The sequence below is a fragment of the Pecten maximus genome, chromosome 15 (assembly GCF_902652985.1).
Source record: "Pecten maximus chromosome 15, xPecMax1.1, whole genome shotgun sequence".
In the NCBI taxonomy this organism is placed as follows: Eukaryota; Metazoa; Mollusca; class Bivalvia; order Pectinida; family Pectinidae; genus Pecten; species Pecten maximus.
The window spans coordinates 13,033,700-13,056,541 of NC_047029.1; the positions used below are offsets into that span (position 1 = coordinate 13,033,700).

Below are 22,842 nucleotides of genomic sequence, written 5' to 3' on the forward strand. Positions count from 1 at the left end.
CACGTGTTAGGTAAATCACGAATTAAGATTATACGATTAATAAATGCTAGCCTGTGGTTCTATTAATCTCCTAAATATCGGACTCTCGTAGCAACCCCTTACAATGGCGAGAGCAATGTGTGTTTACGAATAAGGACCTTTCAAATTCAACAAATGGATTAATTTGGATTTAAATATTTTAACAAAATGAAACTCGATCCAAAGAAAGTAAGTAACTGAATTTGATTTTAAAACTTATTACGGTTGAGTTGTTTCAAAATTACCTTAACCTTTACATTCTATTTGACGCACCTTTACTTAAGTGCAATGTTAGTTTATGACCTTAACAAGTGTAAATGTAAAACCTGGACATTAATTGCAACGATTGGCTATCTGACTAGAAATGTTATTTTAATAGTCACTGATGTGGTGAAGTGGATTACGTAGAAACAATACTTATTTTATTGTTACTAACAATAATCAGCTGTAACACATAGTTTAACGTCTTGTACCAAAGAGTGAAATCTACACAACAATACTTAAATGAGAATGATACATGAATTCACTGAAAAGGATGGAAATGAATACGAAACATACAATGCTATCTATTACACGTATTGGATGTATTGAAATTGCTGCCAGTTGATTCAGCTGCTAAGCCATTCTGAATAAATCTCGTACTCAAATATTGCAAGATAATATGCTACTTAGTTTTTTTTTATAATATATATTATATATATATTATATACGATGTCTCACATTTTTGTAAGATATTCAATAAAACATATAATTTTATTAGATACTTGAGAGACAGCTCTGTAAATAAATGACAATTTGGCCTGACATACTCCGGCCGTGATCCCAGACAAATCATCAAACCCAAAGAAAGGTGACAATGTTTGAATAAGACTATGAAATAATATCAATACTGTTCCTGCATAATCCAGATTTCATGTACATGTAAATAACAATAATATATCATCATTTAGAATGTTAAAATGACTGTGACATGTATATTTTGATTTTATCTTTCATAATTAGAAAGTTGACCAATAACAATACCACACCGAATTTACTACCTAATGTGTTTCACTTAAGGGTATATGCTACATTACACGTAATACGTAATACATGTATATTTGTCTAATTAATATCTACCTCCATTATATTTTAAGGAACACTGAATAAATCATAGTAAAATCATTTTTACTACTTTTCCAGTGCATTGTCTACCAAATTAGAACATGTTTACCTATTACAGTAATTCATTTTGAGTGGAACTCGTTTGTAAAAGGAGAATAACATCAAATAAATAAAGCACATTTCGATTCAGATCAGATAACCGTATATCTTCAGGATGGTTGGTATACAGTCGATATCTTTGTCAATTACATCGCCCGTAAAATTGAAAATTGATTATCCATAGGTATATCAAATAATATAATTAAAAATAAAATTTGTAACGCTGACCTTTGTTTCATTAGGACAGTACAATATATATATATGATAGTGAATATTTTAATGAGGTATCGATAAAAAGAAACCTATGCACCAAATTATATTGTTTTGTATTGATCAATGAAGGTAAGCTGAAGTTTAAACAATGCCAGAAGAAGGAAGTCCAATCATCAAGAAGGTCCAGTTTAAGACCAATAAACCCGATGGTCTTAGTTACAGGAACGAGTGGGTGAAATCCAAACGGAGAAGGTAAATACACAACGGTTATAACTTATATATATATCCCATATCACTTTGCGTTCGGGGAAAACTATTTGTGTGCATACAAATTTATATTTATTGTAATTTATTTTACAGCTTTCTCTGTTGTTTTCGTTTAGGTCTTGAAATAAAAGAGAAATAAAATTTGAATATGATAACTCCGTAAATGAGAAACATGTTCGCAGAATAAAAATTACCAGAACAAAAAAAATTATTTGGCTCGATAAAGATCAGCTGATGTTTACAAAAGGCGGAATAGTTTTATATATGAATTAAGATATAGATACGTATATGTCGAATACGGTTCCTTTAGCCCCACCTATATGGAACGTAATCCTTCGCCTGGTATATAGTATAGCACGCAGTGAAGATACAACAATACCAGTTGTTTTTCTCCCTAATCAGATTAAGTTTTCTGATACCACACACCTAAAGCGAAGGTATTGCAGTACTGCCAATGACTAATCTCCGCACATAGGTAATTTGTACTTGGCAAGGTTAAGGTCGGATTCATTTAAATGTAACAGTACTGTACCGATAGAATCACAGTAAAATGGTGACATGATATCTGGAAATTCCTTGGAATGCCATCTCGGACTGCTTTGTCGTTCCGGAAAGTTATTCCGTATTTCATTTGTGGTGTGAATGTTTAGATACAAACACAAATGAGTATCTTTATCATTAGTTTGTGTAATTGGGCATTGGAGTAATAAGTCATACAACGTTTAGCAATGGTGAAAAAGGAAGATGGAGTCCGAATACAATTACGCAGTATTCCAAGTGGATAATAGAAATACTCCGAGTTGTGACGAGTCATTACGACCGACGAGCTGTTCTAGTAGGGGCAGCAAAAGGTAACTTTGTATTCATATGTATTAAAATGGTAAGGACGTACCAGAAATTAACTTCCGTGGTTCATTTCCGACATATTTGTATATATTCAACGGAAATTCATTAATAATCTTGTATGCTTGTTTTGTTTGAACGTGGAATAATAATCATCCAGTTGGGAATTGGAAAACTATATTCAATTTAGTTAGATATACATTAATAATATACATAACCTATTATCTTATATGACCTTGTATACATCCTTGTGCGATATCAATTTTGGACTAAATAATAAAGTTGCTGAAATCCCCTTCGTGGCATTACGGACCACAAAGTCATCGGGGGTATATCACATCCCTGCACTTATTTAGGTGGAACTGCCAATACTTTCTCTTTGCTTCTTTAGGAATCGAATACAATCCCTTACTGATCACGAGAGTATGTATTATAGGGTCACAGAATACAACCCCTTACTGGTCACGAGAGTATGTATTATAGGGTCACAGAATACAACCCCTTACTGGTCACGAGAGTATGTATTATAGGGTCACAGAATACAATCCCTTACTGGTCACGAGAGTATGTATTATAGGGTCACAGAATACAACCCCTTACTGGTCACGAGAGTATGTATTATAGGGTCACAGAATACAATCCCTTACTGGTCACGAGAGTATGTATTATAGGGTCACAGAATACAATCCCTTACTGGTCACGAGAGTATGTATTATAGGGTCACAGAATACAACCCCTTACTGGTCACGAGAGTATGTATTATAGGGTCACAGAATACAACCCCTTACTGGTCACGAGAGTATGTATTATAGGGTCACAGAATACAACCCCTTACTGGTCACGAGAGTATGTATTATAGGGTCACAGAATACAACCCCTTACTGGTCACGAGAGTATGTATTATAGGGTCACAGAATACAACCCCTTACTGGTCACGAGAGTTTGTATTATAGGGTCACAGAATACAACCCCTTACTGGTCACGAGAGTATGTATTATAGGGTCACAGAATACAACCCCTTACTGGTCACGAGAGTATGTATTATAGGGTCACAGAATACAACCCCTTACTGGTCACGAGAGTATGTATTATAGGGTCACAGAATACAACCCCTTACTGGTCACGAGAGTATGTATTATAGGGTCACTGAATACAAAATTGGTGTATGTAAAGCATACATGCCGATATCATTTTCTTATACCGTACATTTGAATGGTGCAGTTTTAAGATCATGATTGGATATTTACTGAATCGTTTACGCGTACCGTAATATGTTTGCTGTTGTTCTAGTGATAGTGGACGTTTGTTCTTGTTCATATGATATTAGATGTTTGTCGTTGTTCAATGATATAAGCCGTTTGGTACTGTTCCGATGATATTTGTTTTCGTTTTAAGTTGTTTTGATGACGTATTGTATTGTTTTGATGATTTGAGATGTTCGTTGTTGGTGAGATAATATTAGATGTTGGTTATTGTTTTGATAATATGATATGTTTGCTGTTATTCTGAAGATATCAAATTTTTGTTGCTGTTTTGATGATATGAGAAGTTTGTTGTTAGTGAGATGATATTCGTTTTCGTTTTAAGTTTTTTTTTTATGAGATACTATGTTTGTATTGTTCTGAGGATATCATTAGTTTGTTGTTGTTCTGATTATATGAGATATTTATTTGTGATCCGATGATATTGGACCACAATTTACAGAAATGACAATTAGCGCTATCATAATCTAGTAGAAGACTTACTTATGTTACCGCTGAAATATATATAGCTGTCCGCTTGTTTGCAACACATTGTCCAGTATGGTTTCTGCCGAGGAATGGTTTTCGTAACTTCATATCTGTTTAAGATATTGATTTAATACTCAAATCAAATTAACAGTGAAGTTTTTTTTTTAGTTTGTGTTTTACATACGCACTCGGCAAATATAACAACTAGGGTTACATCTGTCACGGTTCGATTTTACATTCAACCAAGGTTCTTGATTATACTTTATAGTACCGTGTTTTGAACATAAAAAACCAAACTACGTGTATATACAGGTCCATCATTTGCAATATACAGTAATAACAACAAATATTTACAGCAGCACAGAATGAAACCAACTTCCTCAGTAACACAATATTTGTATTACCCCAAACTATAAATTACAAAGTATCAAAAAGTATACCAGCCAGTAGCTTCTGTAAAGGTATAAGAGAAGTATACAACCAAATTGCAACTAATGAACTATCAGACAATGGCTGTTATATCTTCATCCTTACTCCCACACATACTAGTTACATTCACATATGTAGACTTACACACTTTTCCATTCAAAATGGTGCACATATATTAGCATACACTGTTTTCAATATTAAATACATAGAGGTTACACAACGAGTGGTTGTTGGATATGGAATTTATTTCACACGAGTAAGTTATTTTTTAAAAGTTACAAAAGACACGAGCTTTAGCGAGTGTTTTTCGCAACTTTTAAAAAATAACTTACGAGTGTGAAATAAATTCCATATCCAACAATTTCGAGTCGTGTGACCTGTTTCTACCACAATAATATCGGCTTGAATCAAAGGGAAACGTGGCCAAGTATAATTTCGAGTATGCAAATAAAGTGTACCGGTGACGTCCGGGACCCGGTGATGTGACGTCATTTGATTATTGATGACGTCAATAACAATTGCAGCTTGTGTGCCGTGTTAGCCAATCAAAATGCGTACAGAGTTTATACCACGTGTGGTATGTGGTATAAACAGATTGTTAATCAACAGCTGTAATGATGAACTGATGGTCTGAGAGTTGAATAACACAGGGTATTGTGGTAGAAACAATCATAATCACTCGCACACATTACCAAAATAAATACATACACTCATACTACATATATTGTACATTCTGATAACATAGATTCACACTCACAATCAATATTTCAGCTATAATTAAACAAAATACTTTCATAAATATACAAATGCATACTTCTACTAAGGGACACAACTCTCAACCGAAGGTACATAACTCGTAAAATCCATTCCCGTAACACATCATTGTAAAACTATGTTGACAATTCTCACGTTTTGCATGTTTACAGTACCATATTTGGGGTGACAAAACGGGATTTAAATCGGGTTAAGGTTGACATCGACCGCCTGTGGAAAGAAAGGTGCTCTCTTGTGAAAAAGGAAAAGTAAGTCTCAATACATTTAGACAATGTATCCATTGCTTGGTAAACCTTGTTTCAATAAATAAAAAAAAACTTTAAGGACACTATTTTGAAAAGAAATCCGTCACTTTCGTATGTTTACCTGTTTGATTTAATAGCCTCACAAAATTCGAAACAAGACAAATAATCCATATCGCTGTCTACAGTTACATAGTCCGAATTACCAAGTTTATTTTCCAAACAGCCAATATTAATTGATTTATTGTGGGCTTAGTCTGTTTCTTTGAGTAACGGTTCCCCGTCATGTCATGTTTGGTTATCCAGCTCTGTTGTATTGTCATTTGAAATGACATTTTAATTATGTCAATTTTGCTCCTTCAGTCCAGATTTTGAAGATGTAACGAGGCTGAAAAAGATTCTCACTGATGCCATCGACGTGACTGGACGAACTCGTATAAACGTCAGAGACAAAGAAAAGTATGTTTACAGATCTTCATTTGAATTGATTGTAGTCTTACAGTACAGTATATGATAATATCATATTGATATAGCATATGTTATACGGGCTTGTATATTTATAGAGATAGATGGTAAGAGGGAAACATAGATAAAACTCACATACATAAGTATACATACTTATGTATATATTCGTAAATCTAAATCAGGAAGTGATCGATTTACGTGGTATTAAATCAGTTAGAAATGTATGTACAAATCGTATTCTACTGCACTTGTATTTGATGAAGCCGACGACGCTTAGCATTCCAGAACGCGTGGTCTTGTTCTCCTGGCAGTTTTCTCTTATGTTTCCATGCAATTCCGACCACCTTTCTGTTTGGTTTTTAATACCTAAATCATACCTTTCTACACAATTAAATTTAAATGATTTTAACATTTATTCAATTTCGTTAAAACGATTTTGAGTTAGATTTACGCTTCGCTTGCCTATTGTTATTTTCTGTATTTTTCGGGAGCAAAATATTATACCGTTATTTGTTTATATAAATAGCAGGGTTTATATTCACATCACACTTCCAAACACTCTAACAATTTGTCTTTATGTTCAATTCCTCAAACATGTGGATAGCAAGTCGTGATTATGTCAATCTATTCTTAGGATATCGATTCTGGAGAAAATTGCAAAACATTAAATGATGTAACGAATGCTGTGTTATTGTGTGATGTAGACGTAAAATCTACATACTACATATACTATTTATATAACAAGGTGCTTTATATTGTTATGTTTTAGCTATGACGACAACGATGTGGAATCATTTTCAAAAGACATCAATGGGTTACAGATGTTGTTTCACGGATGTTTGGAAATCTGGAATAACGTGAAAGAACCTACCAGGAAAGAGTATGTTCTTTCTTATGCCTTCAGTCTTTCATACTCTATCAAAAAAAAAACCCATACAAATGATCATTCATATTATCATACCCCCTCTATGAGATTTACATTATAACACATTCTATATCTACATATATCATAATTAAGGGTCGTCATTTCCCCTTATCATTTCCAAACTTTATAAGTTGTATTTATCATGAAAGTAATACACATCAAAACTACCACCAGGAATATATATACGTCGGTAAGGTCCTTAAAAAGACCATGCTCCTGAACATATTATCAATATTTTGAAGTTTAACATTTTTAACGACACAAAGTAAATTGGTTTTAAGTTTACTGTATATGTTTTCGAACGATTAATCATTTCATATTACAGATGAATGTCATGTAATGATCCGGTGATGATACATATGTATGATAGCAACAGTTGAATTATTATGTTCATGATTATGTAAAGCGATTGAAGACGGTCATGCAACGAACTGGAAAAGTTTGGAATAAGAATACAAAAATATACATACATTCAACTTATAGAAAATGTTTTTGATGTGTGGTTAACATTTGTGATTGGTATAATTTCATGTATATTATATGATTCTTTCATAAAGGGGATATGGTGGTTATTTCCAAGCATTTTTCTTTTTCATCATGTTCCATAAATACCACCTTAAAAAAAAATCATAAAATAATGCGCGGGGTGGTGATTTTCGCGCTAAATGGCGATTAATAGTAAGTGTAATATTTAAAAAATGTGTAGATGAATGTGAAGTTCTCGGTTATTATTTCTTTATATTTAATTATTTATTGATTAATCATTGTTTGGATTTTATACTCGTTGGTGTTGCTAAGAGGTGGTTGTTATTAATTAATAGACGAAGACAAGAGATCCTTTCAGAACTAATGGAGCTAGCAACAGACCTTGCCTCTTTGTTCGGGGAAGTCATGTCACTTTTCCTACAGAGGTAAGGCAAGGCCAAAATCGCAATATCTTTCAGAGGTAATGTAAATAACAACATACCTATAACAAAATACATTATACAATTGATACTTGATCAAACAAGACCCAAGGAGTCTATATGAATATACTGATATAATTCATTTTTGGAAAAATACATTGACATTTAATCTAGGATTATTGATTTAAACGTAATCGATATCGTTTAGCTATATATCAATCACTATGGAAATAATAACTATTGATTGATACACATTTTTTTAATGACATTTATGTTGACACGGTAACGAGAGAAAGACTTAGTAATGACATAGCATTTCATACTAGCTTCGTGAAAAGAAATTGATGATGAATTGTATTTATATGTTTTATAGGTACTGCCGAATGATTTTTATCATAACAAGTCTATGGGGGAAAGACATAAATGTTTCATCAAATCAATGCCAGATAATTGTTGAATCCAATGTTCTTTTCGTTTCCCGGATAGATACTTCTGTACTACAAATGTTAACGCCATCGATTTCATGTGTCATATATAAACTAAACGCCATTACTAAAAATGCTATTTTGCTATAATACTAAAAATGTTATTATACTATGATACTTAAAATGTTATTATGCTATAATACTTAAAATGCTATTATGCTATAATACTAAAAATGCTATTTTGCTATAATACTAAAAATGCTATTGTGCTATAATACTAAAAATGCTATTGTGTTATAAAACTAAAAATGCTATTTTGCTATAATACTAAAAATACTATTATGCTATAATACTAAAAATGCTATTGTGTTATAATACTAAAAATGCTATTGTGCTTTAACACTAAAAATGCTTTTGTGTTATAATACTAAAATGCTATTTTGCATTAATACTAAAAATACTATTATGCTATAATACTAAAAATGCTATTATGCTATATAAACACGTATGTTTTGTAGGTTTCAGTTGAACATCCTCCCAATGTTGAGACCGGTACATGGACTGTTCTACGCTATGAGCATGCACTGCAGATATAATTGTCTGGACAGAGAGATCGAGTAAGTACAGTTAACATTATGTACGGCCAATATATTTAAGGATTGAATCTTGATTTGGTCGATTTCATGGGGTCATGAATTTAATTGCTCTTGAGACAAATTTAATGAACTGCGAAGCAGTTCATGTTGAATTTGTCTCAAGAGCAACTCAATTCATGACCCCATGAAATCGACCAAATCAAGATTCAATCCTTATATTTCAATTCTTTTTTTTTTCGAATAAAAAAGTCGGTCTAGATATTAATGTCTCGAAGCTTGTGCAAGTCCAAATGCGGAAAACTCCGAGGAGTTCCGGATTGTGCATGTCTAGTCAATCGAGTAAAAGAGTCAGCAATATTAGGATTAAAAATAGCATTATTTTGTCAAAATAGAAGAATTTAGCATATCTGGTCTTTCATAAAATACAAGAATACATAATAAATTTGATAATTTTAATAATTATTCCATGTTTATAACAACAATGTAGAAAAAGTGAAATCGTCCCGCGGAAGAATTTTAACCATGTATTCATACGCACTGATCAGTGTTAATCTGGTCAAATTCATGAGCAAATGAAACAGATTAAGTTTGGTAGTTTCATTGAGTCCAACTTGAGTAGAAATTGAAATATTACATAATAACTATATATATATAATAAATGATATATCTCAAACCCTTTAGAATAACGTTAAGATATCAACATTTATAAATAACTAAATTGTATTGTTTTATGTTTTAACAGCTTTCTGCCTGGCGCAAGAAATGTATACTCCAGCTTCTTGTCTGGAGTTCTTGGATTGATGAGGAGCGCAAAAGTCCTTTTAAAGAGGCTTAAGTGAGTATACATACACATGATATTACTATTCCTACTCCTTGTACGTTTTGGTAAGTCCTTCTGTAATTTTTACATTTAATATATTGCCCTAATCTTTATTGATTACGGTTCTGTGTACGCCGTTCTTCTGTAATTCTTATCCATGTTCCTTTTAACCTAATAAGTATAGATCTCACAGATGTATATATACGTATCATATATCTTATGGAGGTAAACATATCAAATAGAAACGCAGAGATTTGTTTCCTATATAATAATTCAAGGTTCATTTCAGATATGAAAATGACCAGGCTGGTCAAAGAAGAAGCATGATACAAAACAGCATATCCGGATTTTTGACAGAAATATCAATCATCATCACACAAGGAACAAATCAGTATGTTTTCGGTATTTTAACAAAATTATATTTAACGTCAAAATCAGTTATTTATTCACGAAGCAAGTATAATTATATAATACAATTCAAATCAATTTCTGATTAATTGATGTATGTAAGAATGTTGAAAACAACAATTGTTGTCCTTACATCATTTCAAGCAAGTTATTGTATTTTACATCAGCAATATAATTACGTATAACAATTACGTGATGTATAGATATATACACTAAAACACAATATGATTTCCTATATACCGATATAGATGTAAACTATAACACCATGTTTTTAGTCTTTATATCAATATAATGTCAATTATCGGACGTACATATATGTGAATATCATTTAACCAACACACACAATGTCATACAATTTTATTAACATTATAGAATATTATTTTTAACTATAAATTGACATTTCAGCGTTTCATTAGAAGAGTATAGACAGCTGATGTTTAAAGTTGGAAGTCTTTGTACAGATACTTTCTTTGGAATAGGGAAAACGAAAGGGTAAGTTTGTCGACTTCAGTTCTTATTACATGAATCAGGTACGAAGAACTTAATTCAGATAAAGATACGGAGTACAGTTAAAGATGAATTGAAATCTGTTATTATATACTAGTATATATTCGAATGAGTGGGCTGTATATGGATACAATATAGATGATACTGATACCTATATGAACATGTTACATTCACTTTCAATCGAAATACAAAGAAGATGAGGATATTGTTTTTGATTTGGGGCATCATACCTCCATTATTATTCTGTAAACGTGCTTAATTTGACACACATTCATTTATTAGCGCAAAACCAACTAAAACAGATAAGCGGAATGATAAATAAGGGCACCAACAATGGTTGCCATAGAAACTAATGTAGATAAACTACAATTAGCTCAATCATAATTTAGCGAAATGCTTCTAGCGCTAAAAACACTAAATTAGATAGATAAGAAAAATTAGATTACCCTCAAAATATGTACATATACAGTATTTAAAATAACATGGTATTTCTTCCTTGGGTAATCTTTGGTGATGGAAGATTAAATGTGGATATACACCTTTTTCAGAATCGCAGATACATTGGAAATGGGAGAGGGTGTGGTGGCCTTGGAACCATGTAAGCACTTAGGTAATGTATCCTACTGTGACGTCATCAGATGTCCTGTGGAAAACCGTCAAGATATTCTAGACTCTCTGAAGTTACAAGATGGGCAACATATGATATCGGACATATTTCAAATAACCGGAAGTACGTTTCAGAGTTCAGAAAGGATTACTCTGCGATTTCCAATCTCAAAGGCAGCGCTTCCACCTACAGTTGCGATTAAGGTCAAAATTAAATGTGGACCGAAATGGATGGACGTCGGAGGAGAACTTAATGTTAGTGATATCATTATCTTCAATTTTACTTGTTTTCCTTCCAAAAACAATACTCATAATATTTAATTAATACCGATCATTTATATTGTTTTCATATCAAATACATACATTTTTTTTTAACTATTTAATATTTTATAATTAAAATGATGAAGCTATGGAAAACAGATGAACCTAATCTATGCAAAAATGTATCTTATTCAAATGAACTCTACACTGAAGAATAGAAAATTGTCAATAATCAAATTAATTTAAACAAATTCGATGTTGTTTTCAACTAGCATTTTCGCACAAAGTTGACTAACAATTTCACAGAATGTCCACATGCGGGTTTTTGCCTGCCAATTTTCGATATATATCAGAATTATGAAAATTATGAAACCAAAGATAGATATCTGTTTGAAACCATATTGCAATTTACTGAGACCAACACTCTTTGAACAGCCAGGAAGTACAGTTCAGATGCCGGTCTTCTACATTTGTGTAATATATTAACATATAGTATTATCCTGCAATGTATAAATGCCCAAATATGTTTATAAATTCCAAAAAGGACATTTCCCTGTATCGCCGTGTAGAAATCAAAGTTCCGTTCCCTAGGTGATAACATAGGTCGATATTTCATTAACAATACTTACAAGATCTGAAATATGTAATTCATCTCAGCATTGGTTCTGGTGTTACAGGATGGCCAGGTGGAGTTCGAAGCCAAGTTTCTTCAGGCGTTCGTGGCCGTGGCGGGATATCGTGCTTACCATAGGGAAATCCCATTGACGGGATACACGTATATCTCTGAGGATGACAACAGAGTTCGAATAAACTTCCCCAAAGATTGCTTCAACAAACCAGTCATTGTCCAATTCAGGGTAAGCGCCACCTAGCGCCAATTATCTTAACTTTGTCTTAGTATGTTCATTTCCGATAATTTCATTAAAGCTAAAGCACAATGGGACTTTGGGCAACAGACTTTGCCTATACCAGCCCTCTCCTCGTATCATGTACCCTGATAAATCATGATTTAATGTTGTTTTTTGTTCTTTGTTCTTTAACTTGGGTCAAAAATAGTTCTCCGATTTTAATGGGAATATGATATTAATCGTCACGCCTGTTTTACAGCTTGTGATGGTGAACAGAGCCCGGATGTTTGGGTATAAGGATTGCTGTACCGACCAATGCCAAGCCATCATAGCCATCTCCGACTTCCTGTTTATCAAGTTTGACAAAGATGTCGACATAAAAGTATGTTCTTTATGAAATTCATTAACATTCAATGTATCAGTTAATGTAGTATTTTGATAAAATGTAGGAATATACTAAAACAGTCATAGAAATGTTCACACACAAAAATCAATCAATCAATCAATCAAGGTGGAATTTGCTGTACGGTTCCTCTTTCATTGAACATATACATTTCTGAGACTTTATAACCTAAAGTGGCTATATGAATTAATGATATAGTCACCCAGATTGATCATAACCCAACAAATGTTTGAGAATACATGTATATGAAATCAAATAAGATATACAAATTCCTATAATACCGAAATTGAACCCAAGACTGATGTTGAAATACACACTACCTCTAATACTAATACATTTATTTACAGGAGCCAGCCCTAATGCACTTACCTATTATAAATGATATAGACGATCCTGACTCCGAGATCGTCATGTTCCGTATCGGTAGTAACGAGGACACGGAAATCATCCAGAAAAGATCCGCCATGAGATGCGAGTCCACAACCAATTGTTACACATTCCAAGTCGACAGATTTAACGGGTACGCTCAACATATATTTGATTATTACAATGGTTGCCAGATCTATTGTATGTCACGATGGTTAACGTATATGTCATATTAACAATCAATATAATCTGACAACCATTCAATAACTATTTTTACAATTTAGAGAGTGTTGTTTTTGATCAAAACATGTAAATGATTGAAACAAAATAAAAATGTTATCTGGGGGTTATCTGTGACGTCATTCAGAGCGCTGACGTAACACAGGTAAACGCGGCGCCTTAGTGATGTTATATAATTGTCTTGTGATTTAGAATGTTACTGTGAATACAATCGTAGTTAACACAGAATTAATGGGATTGCACAAAGCAAAATGTACATATATTATATAGTCGTCGGATATCAACATTTTATGTTACCAATAATGTTAATTGGGATGGGGGTTACATTACCACAAACTCATGTATAAACTAAAATTTTCCGTAGTAAGTTTATCAGATCTGTAGTATAAGTTAGGTAGTTAGTTGATAGTTCTTAACGGCCCATCAACACTATAAAGGTCATTAGGACCGAAAAATGGTGAGTAAAATTATTAATAAAATGGGCACAGATGAACCGACGTCAAACAAACAAAATATGTAAAAATGTAAATGCAGAAATATAGACTGGTACACTCACGGTTAGTTTAAAATTAAAAAGTGGCTGTGGTTACTCAGATATTGTGATACAGATCAACAATTTTCATAATTTCAAAATGTTGTGTATGTTATGCTTATAGACTATACGGCAAGTAGCGCAAAGAACGGAAATTATATATCTAAAGGGAGATAACTCTAGCACGAATCACCGCAGGAATTGGCAAGCTGAACTTGATAACGTATTACATGAAATAAGGTGATCCGTCAATAGATACTAGGTTAATGTATAAACAATCATATAATATGTGATACATGACATAAAACAGTTCCTAATATAGTGGAATACATATTGGAACTGTTATTCATATTTAATGAAAAGTAAAAATAAACTGCTATAATTTATATTTATCAACACATACAAATAAAAGAATACACAATGCTTGAAAAGGTTAGTTTTCATCATCACAGCCAGAACATAAAGCTTTTTTATTATTTCATTAATTCTAATTGATTAATTAAAAAGATATAGATATTTTTTTTATTGGCACCGACACATGAAAAAACACAGTGGAACTATTGCCACTAATGTCAAAAACAGAATAATTCCTAAACCGTGATCTTTCCACAATTAAGATTCTTCTAATGGTAATGGACATAAACATTAATCATTAAAGGAACTAAATGTGTTGATAAGTAAATTGAAGATATATTTTATCAATAACTATTAGATAAACATGCATTAGTTTTTAAGCATCATTTCCCCGACTTTTTACATTTCCAAGTTCAAATAATATGGTTATACATGGATATATGTGACATGTGGATGGTTATTACACACAATAGAGATTATGTTCAATTATGACAATACTACTATTTATTACCAATGTTTTTCTTACCTATTATCTTAGCCAAGTACTGTGTTGATACAAATCAATCTTTCTATTATTTCTAACCCATTGCTTTGTAGTAGTACATTTATCTCTATTCATCTTTAATATATAATCAACAGTAAGTGTAAATATTTGAGCTATACTAGTGTCTCGTTTGATTTTATCAGAATCGCTCTTGGAAAAGTGAAGAAGAAGTTCATGAAGAAGTCTAAGTCGATGGTTGAGGATGAGCTGAGGCTATACCTTGGAAATGAACACATGTGTTCTATCCTCACTTTCCTAGACAAAAGCCTATTGCACGTCGGTGTTGTCAAGATTTGGATAGAGATCGTGGATAAGAGGTTCGTCAAGAGGGCATTGAGGCGCCGGGCAAAAGAAGGACTATTCGAAATCCCAGGAAATCGCTCCACTGATATCAGACTGAAGGAAAATGAGACAGTCACATTCGATACTGATGGGAATATACAGAAAATCAGGGAGATTCCTAATGACTATTTCTCGATAATTTACACTAGTAGTTGTCGGGACAATTATCGCTCTTTCCCACTTGAGCCTCGAAAGGATCCACGTGGCCGCCATGTCGGAATTGTAAATTTCTTCAAAAAGGTTGATGGAGTTGATACGTTTCTACACACTGTCACCATTGACACGAACCGATTCCTGGTCAGCATGTCAAGACTGAAAACATCCTACTCTGAGAGCAGACCAGGTCAGTGTAAAACACTTAAGGATGGGTCATTGCAGTTATTATTTGACATATACATTATATTATCTCTAACAAGCCATGACAAGAATATATGGTTTTATAAACAATATTAACGTTAAATAACAGAATTTCTCAAATAATACCATTTCTAGGATTTCTTTCCTGACGTAACAGTTTTGATATTTTCCATCTTCATAAATAAAAAGGGAAAACGACCATTCAAAGTTACAATTTGTAACTTTCCAATCCTTTACTTCCTGTAAGACACGGCATTGTTTCAGATTCTTTGTCCACTGGTTTAGGGTGGGGAGGGGACAGGAATTTAAGAAACCTTAAAAAGCATTAACTATATTACATTTTGCCGTTTACATGTTCATTTGAGTGACCTTAAGTACCCTAATGGAGTTCATAAATTGTTAAAACTTATTTAATATCTCAAGACAAGAAAAATACTACATTTTTGTGAATATCGAGAATTCCAGATCTTGCATGCATAAGGGTCACTGTCCTAGAGTAATGTTTCATTTTTAAGCGGATTCCTATTACATAATAAAACATAATTATATATAACAGCACATAATAATATATAATAGTACATAATAATACATAATGACATATAATAACACGCATGTTAAATCTGCATGTTGACTTACCTTATTATAGATATACCTTTTTAGGAATGTGAACCAAGATAGTTTTGAAGTAAAATTTTATCGCAAAGTAATTTGTACAAATCAAAATCAATCAGTAAGTACACTTTAAAAATTCGTATTCGGATTAGTATTGAATAGATCTTATTATCATAATAGAAATTCTCAAGGAATACCGTTAAGTTGAGGTGATGTTACTTCGTTTTTTCTTCTAATAAGCCTAGTGTTATTAACTAAGAAACCAATTTTCCTCAATCCAGGACGTGCTTGCTTTTAATTTTGTCACTTGAAGTTGTCCACTATTAGTTTATTTGTGTAAATGATTCTTTTATGGAATCTGAGTACCTTGCCACAGTGTCGAGGTATTTAACATGTGAATGATTCTTAAATCATTACTGCCCGCGTTAGACGAGACCATGTGTATATACATGGCAGGTAAATATATAACAATAGCAGTAAGTCAGATTTGACATACGCGTTGATAGCTGGCTATCAGCGTCAGATAATGTATTATAAGGTAAAACTTGACAAAAGTCCAACACCTGTTAGAACACTGCTGTTCTACTGTTCACATGTATTTGTTTCAATGCTAAATACGAATCATATATCATAATCAAGAGCAAAGTAAATTTGGACAGTTATTTATAATTCTGAATAACGAATTACTTCATAGATAAAGTTAATAAATAATTTAAAGTACAGATATAAATAATTCATAAAATCTTTAATATGATCGAAAACCATAATTGCAAAACCATTGATATAGGATCTCTCCTTTGTAGTAAGAATAATAAATATGTATCTTTAAAATAGATGTTAGAAATATTATCATTAGTATGGTTTTATTACCAAAATTATTGATGAATCATTCCCGATATGTATTGAATTCGGAGTGTGTGATTTAAACACAATTGCACTGCAGTGTGATCAATATTGAATGTTAGATCTCCTACCTGAACAGTTTGTTTACATTGTTTCAAAATAACAATACACTGAGCGTGCTTCTTTCTAATTACGGTGAGAGAAACAATGAACTTCCTGACCGATATATTGATTTTCGTAATCATTGTTTGACTTTTCTTTAAACAATATATCATTGTGTGGAGGATATATACTCTTTCGTGATGAATTGTTAGACTATTATTTTACAGAGTAATATACCTGCATACAGTGGACCCTTTAAATATCCTGATATTTTAATTGGTCCCATTCATGCTGTACCGCAGCAGACTACCCACCCGTACACTGACGTTTACACCATATGTGTATATACGACCTTTAGACTGAGTATAATTCAAACGTAGCGTTACAAGGTTGTTAGTTTGTGTAAAGATAAAACGCCAGTTCTGTTACTGTTTACAAGCCAGTACGGTGTAAACGTGCTATATAAATGGGATGTAGGACGATTTGTGGGGCGTGATGATGGAACAAGCCCGACCACTCCCATCCCGGGAGTGGTGCAGAGAGCTTATAACGAGGAACAGCATCAGAAAGAAACGGTTAAATGTATTGCCGTTTAAAAATTCCATTGAAATCGCAGGTAATTTATGATTTCAGGGATTGACAGAAGTTTTATGGTTGCTCTAAACATAATCCTGAAATAGATAAGATTTTTGTTCATTGATCAATTACATTCAATGTAGAAGCATTACATCACTCTTTATAAAACTTCAAATTAATGTCTACCGATTAAAAAATAAGAATGATGCCTATTGCAGCATATGGCACATTGACGATCATAACAGTTACTGATTTCTTTTCATAGTTTAGCAGAATTGACTTGCAAATGTCTTCCATTAATTATGTGATAAAAGTTGAGGTTGTTTATTTACGACGTATACGATAAACATTGGTAACTGTGTATTGGTTTCAGTTTTACTTATACACAGCTACATAAAAGAGCTCATACATAATTGTGATAATTCTTGTCGTGTTGACATGTTCAATCGTTAGTGTGTTAGTGTACTGCGTGAGATATATGGTATATGATAACACTATGTTACACCTCTATGACGAAATGTGTTCTTTCATGTAAACCATGTCTAGTTGGTAGTTGATAGATACTCTTATGCAGTTAAATTCCAATTTGCTATTAATGAAGTAAAGCTCCACCACTGCTTTGTAATGATTACGAATGCGATAATATAATGAATTGATTCCACCACGATACTGATAAGTATATTAACGACCATTTTATTATTTATGCAATGTTTTTGTAGGAATGATGAATGTATTTGGTAAGATATGTTTTCTACCCCCTCCCCTCTCCCTTCCAACCAATCCATTATATCATTTATCCCGTACTAAGTAAAATATCTGAAGATACCACCTGTTTAGGTTGACATATATGTGTATTTACAGTAAAATATATTTCCATGCCTTTACCCATCATTTATAATCATCCAACCTTCTACATGATATAAATTATAACACCCTTTAAACAGTACGGCTACCAAATCCCATTATACATTCATTAATGACATTGTTTAATACTTGTCTTTATCCCCCTTTTGTGATCCTTGACCTATTTACCCAGGTTTGACCTTCCTTGATCAATCAGCAAATCCAAATACTTTTCACAGAAACATTATTGCAGAAATAGCAAGCGTATGCTAATGCTTATTTTCAATATGTATGCGACGTTGAATAGATTTTCGTTTCTTGTATCTAAGTATGTAAGAACAAAAGTTACATCCATTTTAATATAAGTAATCATACGCCATCTGGTGGATGTTTTATTAACATACGTCGATATTATTTATGTAATAGTGCTTTTTTATGATATATGTTTTTTTATAAAATGCATCTACAGAGTTGGGACTGCAACAATGGTTTACTAGTTGGACGAATATGTATTGTAACAAAATTTCTCAAACATCGGCTTCAAAAGTGTCACTTAAAAGTTCTATTAAATTGAACCAATAAAGACACACTAACGGTAAAACATCAAACATTTAACAGAAGCTTGGCGGAAAATAATCGATGGCTTCAAATCAATTTACTTCTATTGCAATCTATACTGGTAATTGCTTCATAATTGAAATAGCCATTCTTCCACGTTTGTTTCAAAAGACTTGTATATCCCGAAATCAAACAACAATGCAACAATGTGTTTCCGTTATACCGAAATGGTATCCTTTTATATCTAATGCTGTTTGATTTGTGGTGGTAGTTATATCAGATACGGACTTTTTAAATTTGCTCAAACTGTATAGGTGCATTTAGTATTTAAGAACCAGACAAAATCATTAGGATAGAATTATCATATCTACTGGCGACGGCTAGTGGGGTTGTTTGTGTTGGTTTTGTGTAAACTTTTTTTTCCCTTTGACTAGCGTTTTTGTGTTAAATATATACTATGTATTAAATATATGTTAAGGACACCAGTGTATGTGTTAATTAGATCCAGAATCGGATTAATAAATAACAGCACTGGTTATCGGACAATACACAGTTTTTTTTTCTTCATCGGTTATCATCAAAATACAGTTTTCAGTTAATTTTCTTTCTCTTTCTTTATCGTTGAACCTTGCTAGGAATGCAATGAAACAAAACATTGCTAATCAATTTCACTTCAAATAGTCGAGTTTTATATAAGAATGCATATAATATAAATCATTCTGAAATCCAATGATAGTCAGACAGGCGTGGTATTTATGTATGACATTGTCAAAATTCAGACATACACGGTGTTTATTTTTTTTTGTATTTAACGACGTCAATGTCAGTTTCATTTTTTGAAATTGATAATAATGTTAATAAATGTTTTTCCAGCCACGATTGGACGTACCAACCAATGGTCAAGGGGCTCCACGCGATCCTCTACAAAGTCTGTCCGATCGTCAATCCAGTACCGATCAATCTTTGGTAAGTAGGTCATTTGGGGGATTGACATTATGACACTCTTCAAGTCTAAATTATTGAATAAATGGTCCACAGGGTAGGCGTTTACAATCAAATGATGTTTTAAGAGTTTTAAGATCAAGAACTTACTTGATTCCAACAATATTTTTCCTTCAATAGGCAGATGCATTGTTAAATAGTGTGTAAAAGGTCCTGAAACTCATTCTTTGTGTGTATGACGTCAGAAAATTCCATAACAGTGTTTATTCAACTTGATACATGCTGTTTACATGTCAAAAAATGTTGATATCAATTATTCATGCATATAGATATCATACACTCACCTGTTATTATGTTCTGGTAAGGCATAAGTTAATTTTGTTAGGAATTGGTACCAATTAGGATGGATTTGACGTAGCGACATTTGTTATAGTTCGTCTAAGAAAAACACCAATCTCACACTGCCCCCCGAAATGTGTCGATATGTTGATTACATTATACAGTATTCTATCTGCTCTGGTAATGCTGGTATTAGTTCATACAGACATTCATATCGACAGGCAGACCAGAAGTTTGACCTAATTTTTACCATCATTGCTAATGAGTTAATATTTATTCTTTCATTAGCCAAGTAAATAATCAGATAAATAGAAATACGAAACAGTGACCATCGATTATTACGTCACTGCCATGCACATGCAAATATATGAGTTATTGTAAAGGGTATATGTAGCCAATATTGATAATAATTTATAAATGAAAATTCTACATGACGAAATGGCTGCTCACTTTAAACATCGATTGATATTTGCGTATTTCTTTTGTTTAATGTTTAAACTAAACACGGTATTCGCTGTTACAATGAACATTTAACTTTCCTTCACACTAAATGAAGTGATTTTTGTCGCCTCAGATGACGTTCCAATACTAAGTCACCAGAGCTTACTTGCTCTTTCGAGCGCAATCAACATCCAAGTTGCCCAAGTGCTGGGCTCCCAGCTCGGGTTGCCGTACGAGGACATCATGGATATCAAGAGCATCAACCAGCCCCCTGTTGTCACTATCTTCGAGATTCTGTGGGAATGGAGAGGAAAGGTCGCTACGCCGGACCAAGTGGAACAGCTTGTTCAATCATTCAATCAAATAAACCAAAAGTACTTTGCTGATGTCATTCTGAAGGCCAATAGAGAAAAACGAGGATTAACGCGGAAGGATTTCCAGTGAAGTAGTAAATCCTTGTTGTAAAGGAGGGACTATTTAACGAGTTATAAGCATTTTCATTGGAATTTAATTGTTTTTGGTTACTTTATTCATAATGACTGAAGTTTGATGAATCCCTTTCTTATCTATAACAAAAGCCGCATTGACAATAATATCTTAATAAGATTGATGTTGGCTGAATTGTGAATTTGTTACCAATACTATAATTCAATTTCACTTAGCATCAGTATTTTCAAAATGTATTGTGAATAATTGATAGATATAGTCAGTGCTACATAAACCATATATATATATTCTATGGGATATAACCTAAGATTAAAATTCTAAATGTTTAGTACAAACTTCGGACTTTAGTTGACCATGTTTACAAAGTGTGTACTAGCAATATAAAAATACAAATCCCGAAATGTTTATTTTATCTGGCATATATTTTCTTTTTTAGAACTGCATTTAATTGATACCGGATTGATTGAATGCTTTATGCTCAAATGGAGAAGAATGATTTTAACGAGCATATAACATATCAATTTTATTAATAAATACGAAATATCTCCATTAATTATCAGAATTCTGAAGATATGGAAATGATACGAGTATTTAAATACCTAACGTCAATCCGTTGTACTTTATGTATGAACCCATTAATCATGTTATAAAGTGATTTTTAGTATTGTTTACTATTGTATATATCGTACGTGTACGTCAAACATCCCATTACCAAAAGTGCATTATAATAAATTATATGATCGTCTATGTTAAGAATATTTGATGCATAAGATATCTTCATTTGATATACTGGAAAGTTAGAAGGATAAGTTGAAATTGCTGTTTTCTTTTTTTGCTTTTTATTCCGTGCTCCATATCAGCTAAAACATACATATCCCAAGTCCATGCTGGGCTACTTTTTGTATTGGATTAAACTATTCATCATTAAAAGCAAAGTGAGTTCCGTTTTATATAATGTGTTATCATTATTTTACATTGTAAATCAAATTCAATTGGTTGTTGAATAGTAAACCCAAGTGTTAATCCCAAGTTTAATTTCATTAGTAAACTTTAAACATATAAACAATCTCGGAAGTTATCGGACACAATGAATAGAATAGCTAATATTTGTTCATCGCGATGTTATTTAATTTTTATGTTAAAAGAAAGGACAACATATTACTTCTCTTTTAGGCCAGTGCACTAGCTGTATATACCGTCAAATGTTTTATTTGCACGGCGCCACGAGTAGACACCAGGTCTAAAACGCCTTTATGACTTAGAAGAATTAGATGGTTATCAATCTGAAAGGTAATTCAAAGTCATTATTTGTTACGTATGGTGCAGATGTCAATGGAATGTATGTATGTAATGTGAAAATAAAGACGATAGGTAATAGAAACAAATACAGTGGAAAATACTAGGTTTTCAAGGTCGTTTATTTGATAACATGTAGTATTACTCACAAAATGACCTTCAAATTATTTGAAGTGCGATCAAATACACTTTAGATAATTACTCGCACGAGTTATTGCCT

The 22,842-nt window shown here is 32.6% G+C and overlaps 1 protein-coding gene across 3 annotated transcripts; it reads left to right on the plus strand.

The window, feature by feature from the left end:
* The first annotated feature begins 79 nt into the window (after positions 1-79).
* LOC117343686 lies at positions 80-22,276 on the plus strand. Of its 3 annotated transcripts, XM_033906147.1 has the most exons (18): positions 80-207; positions 1,564-1,686; positions 5,630-5,725; positions 6,083-6,178; positions 6,954-7,064; positions 7,931-8,020; positions 8,958-9,056; positions 9,778-9,870; positions 10,145-10,246; positions 10,669-10,755; positions 11,319-11,631; positions 12,315-12,494; positions 12,745-12,867; positions 13,236-13,408; positions 15,068-15,609; positions 18,476-18,493; positions 20,031-20,123; positions 21,013-22,276. In XM_033906147.1, the coding sequence occupies exons 2-18, from the start codon at positions 1,583-1,585 to the stop codon at positions 21,321-21,323; spliced, it is 2,631 nt and encodes an 876-aa protein (XP_033762038.1). In that variant the 5' UTR covers positions 80-207; positions 1,564-1,582; the 3' UTR covers positions 21,324-22,276. The 3 variants fall into 3 exon arrangements, with proteins under 3 accessions (XP_033762038.1, XP_033762039.1, XP_033762037.1); XM_033906146.1 differs by lacking the exons at positions 80-207; positions 1,564-1,686 and adding an exon at positions 2,047-2,552; XM_033906148.1 differs by lacking the exons at positions 80-207; positions 1,564-1,686; positions 18,476-18,493 and adding an exon at positions 2,042-2,552.
* The last annotated feature ends 566 nt before the right edge of the window (positions 22,277-22,842 follow it).